Source organism: Pocillopora damicornis, chromosome 13, assembly GCF_964200805.1.
Source record: "Pocillopora damicornis chromosome 13, jaPocDami1.2, whole genome shotgun sequence".
In the NCBI taxonomy this organism is placed as follows: Eukaryota; Metazoa; Cnidaria; class Anthozoa; order Scleractinia; family Pocilloporidae; genus Pocillopora; species Pocillopora damicornis.
This window is the reverse complement of record NC_142682.1, coordinates 1643346-1660082: the sequence shown is the minus strand read 5'-3', so window position 1 is coordinate 1660082 and position 16737 is coordinate 1643346. Positions and strand designations below refer to the sequence as shown.

At 37.6% G+C, this 16737-nt stretch overlaps 1 protein-coding gene across 1 annotated transcript; it reads right to left on the bottom strand.

The window, feature by feature from the left end:
* Positions 1-5423: 5423 nt before the first annotated feature.
* LOC113667579 (uncharacterized) lies at positions 5424-16730 on the bottom strand. The gene is made up of 3 exons (XM_027183427.2): positions 16031-16730; positions 11115-11281; positions 5424-7681 (listed from the first exon to the last, which is right to left on the bottom strand). Exons 1-3 carry the CDS (start codon positions 16586-16588, stop codon positions 7318-7320), a joined length of 1089 nt encoding a protein of 362 aa, XP_027039228.1. The 5' UTR covers positions 16589-16730; the 3' UTR covers positions 5424-7317.
* Positions 16731-16737: the final 7 nt, after the last annotated feature.

Genomic DNA, 16737 nt, shown 5'->3' with positions numbered 1-16737 from the left:
TTGGTTCCGAGGCCTAGATGGACATCACGTGCTATACTTTCCCTTATATACCACTGCATCATTACCCATGATGCTCGGGCCTAAGGCCCAGGCCTTGTCGTATCTCGTGCCGACAAAATATCTATTTCTGCCTTATTCGCAGACTAATTCGTCAGAAATACCATATTTTGTCTCCACTACACAAAAAATAACACAGTAGTGTACACCAAATAAGTTTATTTAGGGAAGCCTGCCGAGAACTAACCCGAGGCATATATAGACTGACAAAGAATTGGGCAAGACGCACGAGGCTAGGTGATATAATACCACCAAAAACACGAGAACGCCTTCAGAGCCCAAGAAAACGCGATACTTCGAGTCATTGTTCAAAATTATCGTCCACGTATGTGTCTTTGGCTTGTACCGATTTCTAAAAACCATGTCGTTGGAAAACTCTGTCGTTTACTCCATTACTTGCTATCGTAATGGCTCCCCCAGATCTTAGAGAATGCAAACCCAACTTGGACGGTTCAACTCCGAGACTTTGCAGGTCCCAGCGAAAAGCCCCTCTAATTGTAGAGTAACTAATGGGCTTATCAGGGGCAACAAGCTTGCAAGAGCCCTTCCCTTTAGAAATAGGCTTGAAATAAAATCTTTGGAATCAGAGTGTATCTTAAACATAACTAAACACCTCTTAAGCAACTCAACGGGGCATACAGAACTAGACGATTATAACATAACGACTTCGTCGCCTTTCCGGAGCTGGACATTCTTGCTTTTCAAAACCTTAATAATCACGAAGCCTTTTTTAAGGGAAATATCACTTCTTATTCTAGACACATCGTTAAACCATAACAGTCCCATCAGTCCCATTGGCTTTGGAAGAGAGCACAGTCGTCTTCGGTCGATCTTTCAGCCCCTCAAGCAAGTTGTCAAGCGGTCCGTCCCGGAATGCCCTAAATCCCGAATGAAAAATATCTAAACGAGAGATAAAATAAGGCAAAGTGAGGAGTACAATCCAACAAGAAATAACTAAAGAAATAGTCAAATAAAAATAGAATAACCGGGAATAATCAAACTCCAACAGAGAATACATAGATAAATGGAATCTGCAAAGTGGACCACAAATGGGTCCCTTTAATTTCAAACAATGCTGAATAAATTCGTGACACAAACTCGTGTCATAACGCAATACGCAATATTGACGAGCAATTCTATGATTTAATTCACTTCAAGCCTGCGTAAGTGCCAAACAACCCATAAGCTAAGTACAAAGGACTTAGAGCAATTACGCTGGGATTGACTGAAACAAAATCACATTTGCACCCAGAAGAGAAAACTTCCGCGGTGAATACAAAAGCCCGCCGGGCTAATTACAACGATCACAGTCTTTACTGAACTTCGTACAGAAGCCTACGCCTACAAATGGGTCCCTTTAATTTCAAACAATGCTGAATAAATTCGTGACACAAACTCGTGTCATAACGCAATACGCAATATTGACGAGGAATTCTATGATTTAAGTCACTTCAAGCCTGAGTAAGTGCCAAACAACCCATAAGCTAAGTACAAAGGACTTAGAGCAATTACGCTGGGATTGACTGAAACAAAATCACATTTGCACCCAGAAGAGAAAACTTCCGCGGTGAATACAAAAGCCTGCCGGGCTAATTACAACGATCAAAGTCTATACTGAACTTCGTACAGAAGCCTACGCAAGCACAGGGAGATCTGGGGCGGCGAAATCAATTCGAAGGGCTATAGCATCAAAGTCCAGGGGTCTGGAACCGAAAAGCGAGTTTCGGGCTTTCCCTCTGATAAGGAGACCTGGGAACTTGGGTAAAAACACCCAGTCAATTACGAAACTGTTCCGTTGCACACCGTCTCTACAAAATAAAGTCCATAAGCAAGAGGACTTCCACAAGGGGAGGATAACCGCTCCTCTCGCCTTACGCAATTCCATGTGCTTTGCCACTCTAATTAATAGGCACACTGGAGGACAAATCCAATCATTATCGTGCCCCCGATCTTGGGAGAAGGCATCTACTACTACACAGCCGGTCTGAAAAAATCTCAGAGTTAAATCTTGGTACCTTAGCGTCATAGGGACAAGCAAATCTGTCAACGGTGTGGGACCCCCAAAATAGGTTAATTCTTTGAAAGAGAGCTTCGTTAATGGTATAGTCATCATAATCGGTTAAATTGCTTATTGCATCAGCCTTAGCGTTAAGCTCCCAAGGGATCCACTTAACCTCAAGAGATATGTGAAACTCAAGACATATTTGGATAACTAGGAGGGCCAATTGGTGCATGTCAGCTACCCTACTACTGTTTTGAAGAATAGATTCGACGTTCTGGTTATCGGAATACCAAATAACCTTAACACCAGAAAGATGACTCGCGAAAGCTTCCAAGGCGAGGCAAACAGCTTTGAGTTCTCTCCATGTAGAACTTTAGGCACGCACTACAGGAGACCAGTTCTGATAAAATACTAAATTTGATTCTTTTACGAAAGCACCACAAGCCGAATTGGGGGCATCTGAAAAGGTGACCCTGACCGGAAGGGACTGGACCGACGAACAAATCTTGCTATTGAAGAATCCCAAGTTGTTCTTCCAGAAACTGATTTCTGAAAGAGAGTCGTCTGAGAGAAAAACTTCGCTTTCCCGAGAGCGCGCCGAATTCACGACCAAAAAAAGAAATCTAGTCATAATACGGGCGAAGGAACCCACACAGGGAGAGAGGGAAATTATTTGACCTGTTACAATGGCGACTCCCTTCACGTGCACTTTCAGGGAGGTTGACAAGACAGTAGCTCAACAAGGCCAGCGTTTAACTTTTCAATACGTTCGTCGGTTGCTTGTATAGTCCCATCAATAGTGTCGAGAATCACACCCAACCAGGTGATAACTAGGAGAGGCTCCCAAAGGGACTTTTCCTCATTAGGAACAAATCCAGACTTGAGCAAATCTGAATGGACGACTAAACTGTTAACTTTAGCAGAAACAAAATCTGTTCCCCCTCCTAAACCATCGTCGAGGAAATGAGCTATCGGGATGCCCTGGCTCCTCCACGATTTCTGTAAAGGCTTAAAAATCGATGTGAAAACATACGGGGCTGAAGAAAACCCGAAAGGAAGCACAGAGGCTCTATGAGCTCTGAAAATTTTCAGAACTGAAAATATCTTGAAACCCCGTTCCCAAAATCCCAAGAAAAAGCGAGAAATTTTCTGTGGTCTGGGAAAATTTCAATGTGGTGATAACCAGACTGAAGGTCAAATTTAAACAAGTAATAATTACGATCAAAACAACTGCCTAACGCCGCCCAGATCTTCACATTTGAACTTCTGTTCGTATATTAACTGGTTGACATGTCAAAGATTCAAAACGAGCCTTTGCTTTCCCGAACTATGGGTAGAAACTGAAAGTGGGTTAATGATATCGGGCTTACAAGCAAGTTATGCAATTAGGTCCAAGCAAAGTAAATCGCTGACAGCTTGCGAAACAAAAATCACTATTCTCACGAGCAGAAGTATTGTCTCTCTTAACAAAAGGTGTTTGAAGTTGAAGGAAGGGAATTTTGTAACCCTGCATAATAACATTTAGGACAAATTGCGAAACTTCCAAAGTACGTCAAAAATCCAGAAATTTTCTAAGCCCTCCACGCACAGAAGAATAGGTCAAATCAACTGCAAGAGAGCCTAAATCCGAAGGAATCTAACAAGAAAGAATCAGCACAAGCGGCAACGCTAGGATCCGAGTCAATGGCACTGCCTAATTCCGATTGCGAAGGCAAACTACTAGCTTCGATATTAACAAAGGAAAGAACTACACCTGAGTTGCAGCGCTCCTCTAGTCACTTTGTTTTTCTCGTTGAATTTGAGGCGCTTGGTCTCCTTCATCTGACTTTCCGCCGATTCTTCGTTCGACCGTTTGATCTGAGAAACGGTCTGCTCCAAGAGACCACTAAATTTGTCATCAGCCAGAGGTGAACGGTTGGTTCTGAGGCCTAGATGAACATCACGTGCTATACTTTCCGTTATATACCACTGCATCATTACCCATGATGCTCGGGCCTAAGGCCCAGGCCTTGTCGTATCTCGTGCCGACAAAATATCTATTTCTGCCTTATTCGCAGACTCATTCGTCAGAAATACCATGTTCTTAATTAGGGTCTTGACCAATGAAGACTCAGAAATTCTAGAATTCAGGAAAACTAATTCCTGGCCGTTTACGTCGGAATGACGCCTGGAAAGTACTGACGCATGGTCAAACCACACAAACGGATCAGGGCCCAGTTGTTCGAAGGCCGATTAGGGCCATCCCAGATTCAATTTTAATCCAGGTTTCTATATTTCTCTGTTCAAAAGCCATTCTGGTATAATTTTCCCTATTTTTTTTAGAACATTTAATCATCAAGTTGTACACAAATGGCTTCAAACTGAATTTCTTTTTAAGCTTTCAGATCTGAAGTCAAATTTTACACTAACCCCGGGTTATCTTAACCCAGCTTTAACAACCAGGCCCTGGGAACTAGCCATCTCGTTGGCTCAAAATAGCAAAGCGTCGCACAGTGGTCAAACGTCTGCGTATGTGTAAACATTGAGGTGGGCCGACGCCTTGCTAAAGGCCTCAAGGTTGTCAGGGAAAGGAAGTTTTGGAAGGGTTAGAACGAGTAGACAAGCCAGTAAGTCACTGTGTATTATTAAAAAACGGGTAAATCACAGAATTCCCATAATAAATAAACTTTGGATTCTTTGAATCTAAAGGTTGCTCTTTTCCTTCTGTTGATACCTTCAACATATTTCTATTAACGTCTTTGAAAAGTTTTAAAAATATATTTTTTTCTTAAATTTGCGACATCGGTTCACTCCTTTAAAAGTTTGCGTGGGAAATTAGCGCGCGGCTGGCCAAAATTGATCCAGTTTCACATGCTGTGTTCGACCGCTGCATTCAACATCAAGAAGTCTTAACTCAACTGACTCGACCCGACTTGACAGGGTAGAACAATGGTGAACAGTCTGCGCATAGACAAACGCTGTGATAGCGAGGTAGCGTTCTTTCAAGCTGTCAGAACTAAGATTGTCTAAGAGAGAAAGAAACAACCATACAAGCCAGTGAGTCGTGTTTTAAACCGTATAACTTTTACGATACAGCTCAAATCAAGAGTGATTCCATATGGACAACCTTAATTACATAAGCTGTGTTCGACTAGTCTCCAGTCTTCCTCTTCTCCACCTTGGTGAATTTTACAGCTCTCTATGAACGTTTCTCTTCAACTTGGCCCATTTTGCGAGCCCACAGTTGTACTTTTGCGCGGGAAATGGGTGCGCCGTCGGTAAAAATTGATCCTCTTGCGCATACCTGCCGTGTTACTAGGTAATTACGGCGTAATCACGAGGTCTTGCGCAAAATCAAAAGATAAGGTAAGACACAAACAAGAACCTTTGCTATCTTACTTTATTTGTAACAATTTCGTTTTTCTCGCCGTTGTCTCTTTAAAAAGGAGACAAACATTTAATTCATATGTGAAGTATATCAAATGTATGGAACGTTATAAATGCAATAATTTTTTTAACTTGTTTGCAAGTGAAGCAAAATAGGAGTAGGACTGGAAATGAGACAGTGTCACTTCTATTCCAGGCTCCCAATTTGCGCCTGCAGCCCTGGCCAGCCATTAAGTACATCCATTCAAAGATAAAAATAAAAATTTCTCTATACTTTGCAACCTTAGGATTACACAACAAAATTCTGACACCTTGATCATCTGAGAGAGGGACACAAAATATACTTACTTCCTGCCACATAAAGAGATTCAGATTTAAAGTTATCTTCCTTTCTAAAGTCTGTAGATTCTGGTCTTCTAGATAGAACTTAAAAGACATGTTTTTGCATGACCAAAATTGAAACTTATTATTATCATTTATAATAATGATACTACTAACTTTGTTAGTTGACAAATTCTTTTCATCATTTTTCACATCTTTCCTCCAACTTCTTAACATTTGCAAAATTTCTTTGCAAAAATGCTTAATTGGAGCACATGTCCCGATCATACATTCTGTCAATTTGAAAAAGAGATAAGTGGTAGATATTTATAGAGTAGTTTAAAATGACTCCAGGTTGAAATTATTTCACATTACATTAATTGGTATTATTCTTTGTTTCAACATTGTAGATATGTACCTAGCAAAAAGTGAAAAACAAAATAAAAGTGTTTATGATTATTTTGACTTAAAATTCGTTACAATATGTATACATATCATTTTTAAAGAAATGACACATTGATGTTTCTTTGATTTAGCATTGAAGGAAGGAAATTGTCTCTATCTCTGAAACTCTTTCAATTCTTGTTGGTTTTGCATTTTGTGGAGCCCATAAAATGCAAAAAAGGTGTTGTCAGAAAAGTTGTCAAAATTTTTTTTAAGGACCCTGTCTAAATCTGTCATTAGTACTGTGGATATCACTGCATACCTTTCCAAAGTTTTACTTCACCAGTTGACTAAAATTCAATGCCATAACCATTAGGCAACTTAACATAACTGCAAGTGTGGTTGATTGTGTAATACTTGAATTATTTGACTCCCAGAAGTGATTAATAAGTAAGATATCTTCACAATTTTAATAGACCACCCTTAATGTGGGGGATGAGAACAAACAAGTTTGTCAGCTAGAGGGTGTGAGCTTGACATCATACTGAATTCTTGTGTCCAATTCACAACAAAAATGAGGCAGTCAGGAGAAGAAGATTACCAATCAGATCTTGAGAGTCAAGGGATTGATGTTGGTTTGTCAAAAGATGTAGAAATAGGTAGTTTTTCAAGATAATCATACCAAACTAAAACCAACTCCCTGACTAAGGTGTGAAAAGTGTAACTTCAGTAAAATAAAGCTTGTGAACTTTCAAATGTGAAAAAAATAAGCTGAATGTACAGTAAACTGTACATCAGAATATCAAAACTGATCTTAAAACAAATCAAACTGAATGTGTCACCCAAACTGGATGATGTCACGTGAACACAAAAACTGAAAATTTGAAAGAATATAAACTGATGAAGTTTTAAATACTTGAGATGACTATAGAGTTGTTCTTTATGGTTAAACTCCATGACTGAGTTGAGACTATGACCAGCAAAGAATTGCACTGCAGGGGCACCTTTCAGTTAAAGCTGTAACCATAGCCATAAATAAATCATTCTTGAGTCACATTGTACTGCCTTGAGTCATAGCAAGGTTGCATCATGCTAATCAAAACTCGTGGGTCTGATTTTCGTTGCATAACCAGGGCTTTGAATTTCAGCATTCTTGATAGTAGAAGTACTAACGATACCATTTTGTGCTAGACAATCTTGATGTCTTGTTCGAAAAGTACTTGTCTTAAAAGATGCGGAGGAAGAGGCAGCTTCACCGCATTTTTTGTTTTGTCGTGTTTTACATAGTTTCTGATTGCTGCAGAACACTGCAGTTGTAGAGACCTGGGTCTGCATCGGATATTTTCCATCCAATTCTGCACCCTTGAATCTGTGACAAACCTTTCGGCTGTTAGTCCAAGGCAATTTTTAGTCCATAAATTGGCATTTGCCTGTATGAGTCTTTTGATACACATTGTGTGGCTATGACGAGCAGCCAAATGTAGAGGAGTGTCGTTGTAAGACGTCCCCTGTGTTACATATATTGTCTTTGCATTCACATCTGCACCATATCTGTTGAAATTAGAAGTAGCTGAATAACTCTTTGTCACCATCAAGTAGGCTATCTTTACATTTCTTTCACATTTATATCTATAACCAAGTTTATCCATTGTTGACTCTCTAGAGATGTTATAAAAACATTAACCCTTTCACTCCCACAAGTGACCAAGACAGAATTTCTCCTTACAATATCAAAACAATATCAAGCAGGCAGGTGATGAGAATAGAGAAGAATATCAATTATGGGATTATTAGTTGATCCAATACCAAATTCTCTGAACTAACATCATAAGAATTGTATGGCAGATAGTAAGGAGAATTACTAATTAGATCTTAGGAGTGAAAGGGTTAAAAGTTGTTGTAAAATTTGCAACCAAACTTGTTTCAAGATTAATTAATGGATATGACACAACAAACCTTAATATCAAATCTACTAAATTTTTGTTGAATACTCAGCAATAACATTAATTTTATTTACTGCTTCATAGCCACTTTCAAAGTTTGAAATTCAACCTTGATAACAACTGCCTCTTGCAACAAACAAACAAACCAAGAAGAAAAAGAAAAAGGACTTAAAAAGCGAAAACAAATTATTTAAATTCAAGCTTTATCTCTTTAGTTAAGAAATACATATCACAGACTTCAGAAACTACAAGGAAGAGTTAGAGCTTGAAGTTCTTTCTCCACATTTCAGAATAATTCAGGCAGAGCTCAGTGTCAAGTAAAATAACATCGTCTTTTCCAAATTAATTTTTACTCTAGCAACACAAATGCATTGAAAAACATCTAATTAATAAAACACCATTTTAATCAGACATTTCACTTAGCTTGCTGCCCCCTGATGAGATGAAAGTAAACACTGAGAAGTTAATTTAGAAAATGTTTTGCAAGGAGGCGATATTACCTTAGAGACAAGATTAGTTGACATATTTCTGGTATTATACAAAACAAGCTTTTTCCCTGAGGTTTTTCAATCACAGCCCTTTCAGTTAGGATCTAAAAAAATATATTTTGTCACACTATAATATAGCAGACAGAACTAAAAAAAAACCAAAGAGCAACTGATAAATTTGCTGTGGAAGAAAGACAAAAATTTCTGTTTGTGCTGCAGGTCAAAGTCTGTGAATGTGACCATTTATAGTCTCTAGTTTTAAAATCTGTATTAATCTTCTTCATTCTCTGCCAGACTTGTTCCTATCAATACATCATGGCCTTAATTTTTTTATTTCAAAATTCAATTCTTTTGAATTTTTGTTACAAGAATAAAAAGAACCAATTGATCAGCAATGACTGTTTGATAAAAACTTTGTGATACATGTTAAAGTAGAACTGTTTGTCCTTTGACATATTCAACTTTCTACCATTGCATGACAAAGCAGACGTCTTGCTAGATCCCTGTCTGCACATATGAATGCCTTCTTCCAATGACTAACACGGTATGTTTTTCTCTTGCAAACATAAAAGGAAATCTTGAAGCCATGTAAGTTTTTATTTTCTCAAATCGACCTATCACGCTTTGCCAAGAGACTGAAATAAACTAATTCTCAACAGTAAGGATAATTCATTACCTGCAGACAACCTTAAGAGTGTTTCGGTTATAATGACAAACGGATTAATGTGAATCTAAAGCAATTTCCTTCTTTTGTGAAAATATAGCCCACCATCTACTCTAAAAATGGCTATCAAACTTAAGCCTGGTGGGAAAAAAACTTCTCTTAACCTTAAATAGTGCCTTCGCATCAGTAAAAGTGTTTACAAAGAGAGTACTAATAGTCCATTTGATATGTAATTTGACCACTTTATACTTTGTAAAAACAATCTTATTTTGAAAGAAACCCACTTGATGCATACAAATTTGCATGACAAGTAACTGATCAAAGTCAACACTCATAAATTGTCTTATAGAAGCAAAAGTTTCCATTGCTGTTCAAAATGAATTCTATTTGATTTAAAAGCAAATAGAACAGGTTTTGGTGTGAACATTTACATAGAAAACTGGCCCAACAACTATAAATTTTCCACCAAAGAAGCATACCAAAGCAAGTCTTTAAAAAATACAAAACTTTTCACCATTTAATGAAAGGTGTTTGATGTGGAACTTTCATTGTGCAAAGTTTTAAATCACTGAATTTCAGCTTGACGCCTAAATTTCTAAAATTAACACTTTTCATAACTTAGTAAAAAAGAAAACAACTTAGAAATACTTGAACAATATGAATTTGTAAGAGGATTGCATTCTTTCCATACCTAATATAGAGATATTATTGTAGGTAACACTTCTGAACAAGAAGCCATCAATCTTATTCAATAGATTCCTTGACAATTCTCTTAGCAGCACAGTGTTATTAATTCAATTACTAATTCAACTCCAGAAATACTGTTGTTTGCAATTAAATAATGGTTATCTGTACACAATTTTCATCCTAAATTCAGGAAGAAATAAGAATGTGTAACATTCACAGCCTAAAATTCTGTCACCCAGTCTAGAGTCATACTTCTTTGCACACATATTTCATAAAAAATGAGATTGATTCAACATTCGCATTTTTCAATTGGCACATTCACAGCTTGGTAGAAAATGAGTTTCAAGAATAGATCTTGTAAAGGTGGAAATCTCCTCTCAAATCACTGAAGGGCACTGCTTCAGTCTCCACACAATAATCCATGACTGTCATTGAACACTATGCATCAAAAATAACTCAAGCTTTGAGAGCTACCAAATCAATAACATTGCCTCAAATTCAGTAACTCTCACTAAAAAAGTCATTTTCAAGACAAGCCTGACCCCAATGGTGACCAAATACACTTACAATAATGATAAATTTTCTTAAGAACACTGGAAAAGCTGCATAACATTTCAAATTTGATTCTGTAAAAATTGAAGCTGTAAACAGAAATTGTAGCTCTGTGTACGAATGAAAGTGAGAATGTGTACAATAACTTTCTATCAATTGTAACAATAAATTTTCACAGAGAATAAAAGGCTGCCACAGCCAAGTATTTTTAAATTCCCTGACATATGCAAAATTTCTTTGAACAACTGACTTGACTGACAGTTTCACTAATCACCAATGGTCATACATTCAAATGGACCAAAATTCAGTCTCTAAATGTATCGAATAAATGATAAGACTGCCACCAAGCAGGTCGATTAATGATTTTTTTATCACAAGTATGATTTCTGACCAAATCTGACGGCGTTAAGTCCCATTACCAATTAACCTTACATGTAAGCATTACAAATTCCAAGAAAATCTAATGAATGCATTAAAGGAAGGGCTTGTAATTCCAATCTTTAAACCCTGAACCATTAGAATCTTTGACAAAAGCAAAATGAAAAGCTCTAGAAACAGCTTTCGGAACATGTCATCTACAATTCACAATTGGGGAAATAGTAACTATTACAAAAGTTAATACTCCTGTTAATGGCCTAGCAAATAAGTACCTGATCAGTGCTTCCACACATGATGTGCGGCCGTAGAGCGCTGCTGAATGCATTGCTGTCCAGCCTTCCGCGGTCTTAGAATTAACATCTGCGCCTTGCCTTAGAAGAGCCTCTAAGCAAGCTAGATGTCCATATTCTGCTGCATGGTGGAGTGGGACTTGAAGAATCTGAAATAAGTAGAACAGTTTTAGTGATCCTATTTACTGATTCAGTTGCCCATTCCATTCACAATATTTTAATAACCTAAGTATCCTTTGCTCTGACAAGGGGCTAATCCTCGAAACATCATTGAAACTCTTAACATAGGCCAATTTACCTTATCAACTCAGTTGATATTACTAAATTATCTTATTTTACTCTCCCACTGATGTGGCACCACCATTTCTTTAGAAACTTACTCCCTTCATCAAGAATAGATGGATCTGGTTGAAGGTTTCAACACCTTCAAACTAAAAAATACATGCCCCATTTTCTAAATTTGCCCCCCAAAAGAATGTTTTTAAACAATTTTTAATACAAAGCTTTCAATTCAGTTGAATATCATTTCTTGTAACTTTCCTTTTTTCTCTTTCATTATCTGCATTGTTCAACCAGAGATGTTACTTAACCCTTTCACTGCCAAGAGAGACCAAAATGGAATTTCTCCCTAACTTATCAATGTATCTTCAAGAAGAAGGTTGAAGAAAAGAAAGAAACATATCAAAAAAGGATGTTGGTTGACTTTTAAAACAAAAACTTTGCAGAGCTCAAATCACGAGAAACATACAGCAGACAGAGCAGAGAATTTTCCCTTAACCCCAAAGGTGCCTAGCATCCTCACACTGCCATGGTTTGGATCAAAACCCTAATCAAAGTCATGAGAATAAAGAACATGATCGCAAACTAAAGAACCTCTTGGTTTAAGTCCTTGAACAAAATTCTTCCTGTTGATACCAAAATAGAAATGTAGAGAAGAGTATTACAAATTTGCAGACTGATTTTAGGGCATATAAGGTCATAATATGTAAGGTTATTATGTATCTGCATCTGGGGAGTTAAAAGGTTGAAGTTTAATACTAGAAGCACTGATAACTATCATGATGAACAAAACCCAGACCTAAAAAAAAAAACAAAACAAAACAATAACAAAATGAAAACAAAAAACTCTGCGGTTCATCAGTCATAACCTCCTACTTGAAAAAATCAATAGTGATATGGAAAGAAAAAAAAAACATGCTAAAATGATTTCTGATATATATAAAAAAAAGGCTCCCTAGAGCTTTGAATATTGAATAATATGGAAAAAGCATCACAACTTCACTTAAGTGCTTAGTCACTAAATGAAATGAAAATCCACAGACAGAATTATGTGATTACAAGACTACAATGTAATCCAAGGTAGAATTTTTGACAGTTTTTGAGGATCAAAAGATTACTGTTCAAAATTTTCCTTAAGCGTTTACCAGCTGCACACGAAATCAATTGGATATACAAATTTAACAACCAGCTGACAGGAAGCTTGATAACAGAATGGTTCCTCCTCAAGTTGTTAAAAGTTACTTTACAACTTCCAGACAATAGCCTTAGCCTTATGAGTGCACAGGGAACACTTCAACTGGATAAATTTGTCCTCTGCGACAAAACCACAGAAAAGGTATAGAGTGTTTTAATTCTGACCCTTGAAGAAACAAATGACCTTGAATATGTTTTTCCTAAAAATAGCTTAACAGCCATAAATTCAACATATGGTCAGTAGCACTTTAAGAGATGAGAAAATTAAAAATATAATTCACTTAACAGTTTCAGTAACATTAACAAAGACTCAATAATCTTTCTGTTGAAATTAGGGACTACAGAACAATAAAAAAAGAGAGAAATATACTGCCACAATGACGTGATATTTGCTGGGATAACCATCTGAATTCTTAAGATTATTAAGAACTCTAACCTAAGGAATTTATTAAACCAATCAACATGATTTCAGCACAAAGCCTGTATGCCTCTGCAAAGTTTCAACTTATTCAGCTAGTCAAATTGGATGAGCACTTTTACACCTGGGACATTACAATTTGAGAATATTTAGTTTCTATTAAAGGGTAGCTGCTGGTTTGTGTTACGACAAAACAGTCTGAAGTTGGCTAGCAGCAGACATGCACTTGATAATATTTTTTTCCTGTACTCAAGTGTTGTGACAAGGCTAGACAAAACATAGCCAACTGGATTCTACTCACTATCAATATTTTGCATAATAAACACTGCCTGGTTTACAATCACCCTTAAAATTTTACCAAGAAATCATTAAAGATCCAACTGAAATTAAAGAATCAACAAAACTTAATTTGTGAAAACATCAAGTAGTCAAAAACTTGATTCTATAACTTACAATTTTTTTAAAAAGATTTCTCCCATCTCCAGGTGAAATTTTCATAATAAATTCTAAAATAATTTTCCTTCTCAATTTTCTTTCAATTGTCTTTCAAAGAATTTACATGTGATGTAAATTTTCCACAGTGGTGTTATTAAAATCATGGAAATGAGTAAAAAAACCATGAAGAACACAAAGAGAGCAAAAATAAGTACAACACATCCAAACCGATCAACTGCTGCAGTGTCAACTGTTAAACAAAATTAATTTCTTTGCATGAGAAGGTGTTTGCAGCAATTAACTCATTGTGTAAAGCGAGTGAGGGAATTAATTTCACCCCAGGGAGGTTTCGGCAAAGGTTAATCAAGAGTAAAGACCAGAGCAGTTTGTTCAACTAGCAGAAGCCATGAACACAACTTTCAAAGTTTTAAAGATGATAAAACAAGGGAAGTCTTTTACACAATAAGGAGCTAATTTGTATAATATTTCACCTGTCAGGCTGGCAGATGGTTCTAACTTAAGGCCACCCTAAACTATCTCCAAAAAATGCAAATTTATCTCTCTCTGGCACATGTTCAGAATTTAACATGACGAAAAATTATTATTGGAGGAGAAAAAGACGAGATTTTTAATGGAAAACAAGCCAATCTTGTGTTAGTTAGGTATATCCAAGAAGCAATATTGCCCAGTCAAAGATAAGACCTTGTTAAAAACTGCTAAGCACTCTAAAATATTAAAACCCTTGTGATGAATGGTTCTGGTGAACATGATCAAGCATATGTGAATTGTGTGTCCTCAGGGGCTGAAATTGTACACTGAATGGTCTCTGCGACATCTTGATTACCTTTCAATATTGGGATAACATAACACCTTGTTACTAAATTTGAGTCTTCAGAAGATGGTGTAAGTAAAGTAGTAAGGGTTTTGAAGCTGGGTCAAGCAATCTGGGGGGCTAAATTTTTGGCATAACTTACACATTCGTCCTGATAAGGAACTCATATACCATGGCAGCACAATTTATTATCTGCTATAAGATAACAATCTAACCATCCTTTTGTGATGCAGGGCAAAACTGCCTTTCTTGTTCACTACCTCGATTGTATCCTGGCTCACTATGAGCCGAAAAGCAACAGAAGTATCTGTAATTTACGCCACGACCGCCGAATTAGGCAATACAAAAGTCGGAAGAAAAAAAGACAATTTTTGAGTCCTTGAACACTCTTGGGATGGCCATCACAGGCTCTAGAAACGTGAATAACTGAAAGTAATATAGCTGTTACCCCACCTCGTAACATTCTTTAGCTTCGGACCACTTGAAAAAAATGGTTAAATGTTTCAAAAGATCAGCGTAAAAGTTACGTCTCAATCATTGAAAAACAACAACGAAATAAATGTACATTTCAAATTTTCTTTCGCCGGGTAAATTAAAACCAGATGCTTAGCGAGAAGTTTGAGATTCACCAGAATACAATTGGCCCTTGGCCATTAATCAAAAATATGACATATTTTGTGAATACTAAGGGAGAAACTATGAATTGTGCGTATAAAAAACAATCGCTGTCGAGGCCCTAAGACTCCAGTGCGGATTTTATCCAGACAAATTGAATTCTATCAAAATATACCCTAGCCTCGGCGACGCACTCCTGAGGGTATATGAACACATCGCCGTTAAATTCTCCGCCGTAAATGACTCGAGAGAAAATAATCCAAAGCCTATTATAAGTTTTTCGCGGTATGAAGATATGAGGGATTATATTTAGCGCAGCCTGTCACAGAATACAATGAACTTCCAATATGGACAGACTTGATGGAGACAGATTTTTGTCTTTAAGACTTCCAGACTCGAAATACGGATAAATGAAAATCCAACAGCTCTTCAAAATAACAGAGTGTCTTCTATTTAGAAATAGAATAAAAGATTTCGACACGAAGCCCAAAAGAAACGTAATACCTAGTCGGTCAAAAAATTAATTACAACACGTCAATTTTTGTTTTGAATAAAGCGATTTGAGCCTGTGGGGCGAGTGGAGCGATTTAAAAAAGAAAAATCGCTCTTGCCATGTTATTCGCCCGCTGAGGAGTACGACTACACGAGAATTTTCCGTCTCCTGGGGAGAATACGACCTTTTTAAAATATAAACAGAACTTCTGTAACTGCAATTAAAATTATAGGGTTACTCGATTACGGGCATCTCTGAACTGTTCAATCACGGTTATTCGAAGCTTTACATATGCTTGTCCGATTGACACTTCTCGAAAGAAAAAATCCTTGATTCTCGGTTCAAGATCAACGCTTGAGTTCACAATCGCCCTTGTTAATGCGATGCTACGATTCTTTTAAGCTGGTTCGGATCGGCAAAAAACATGTCCTCCTTTTGAAATTTAGAGCTTTCACAGCTCCCCCCAACTGCGCTGCCCGAACACAAAAAAAATATCGCCCAGCTAATAAACACGGGGCAGAATGCAGATTTGATACTGTGCAAGAACATTCAACTTCGATAAAATCACGACAATTCAATGAAACAGCACTGCGCTCTGGAAGTGCAGAGCGTGAATCGCACGTTTTTCTTACCCGATACGAAGGCACCAAAGGAGGGTCTACTTCGGCGTTATAGCGGAGTAAGAGTTCAACGCACGTTGTGTGCCCATGACGAACAGCCGTATGCAAAGGTCTCCAGCCTCCGTTTGCGGTTGCATTTACATTAGCCCCATGTTGTAAAAGGACTTCTAAACAGTCCCTATGTCCGTTCCTTGCAGCATAATGCAGTGCCGTCCACTGACTTCTAGTCGCGGCGTTTATCTCAGCTCCATGATTTATAAGTGCTGCCAAACAATCTACAAAGCCTTGTTCGGCAGCCTCATGTAGCGGTGTAAGTCCATCATACGTTGATATATTTACGTTGGCCCGATAGTTCAGAAGTATTTCAACACATCTAATTTGACCGTGCCTCACGGCTTCGTGAAGCGCAGTCTTCCCGTATTTGTGACAACCGTCGATAGGTGCACCAGCTTTCAAAAGCTCCCGAAGATGCTTATTAGAGCCTTTGTAAGCAGCCCGTTTCAATCGACAAACCAAAACTTCTGGGCTGACTTCAAGCTGTTCCCTTCTCGAGCAAGGCGAGTTCCCCATCGCTCCCTTTCACATACGTGATGGAGAAGAAAGACTCTGCTCTATGCTAGCGACATAATGTCTAGCCATCTCATAAGAGGCGATTACTACGTTTGTTGAGGTTCATTTTTTTATGGGAGTACCTAGAGGCACGACAGTCTGAACCTTAT

Coding starts and splice junctions, on each gene's coding strand:
- LOC113667579 (XM_027183427.2), bottom strand. CDS start 16,588: ATGGGGAACTCGCCTTGCTCGAGAAGGGAACAGCTTGAAGTCAGCCCA. Junction 11,282..16,030: donor CTTTGGTGCCTTCGTATCGG/GTAAGAAAAACG, acceptor TACTTATTTCAG/ATTCTTCAAGTCCCACTCCA. Junction 7,682..11,114: donor TGTGTGGAAGCACTGATCAG/GTACTTATTTGC, acceptor TAATTTCAACAG/ATATGGTGCAGATGTGAATG.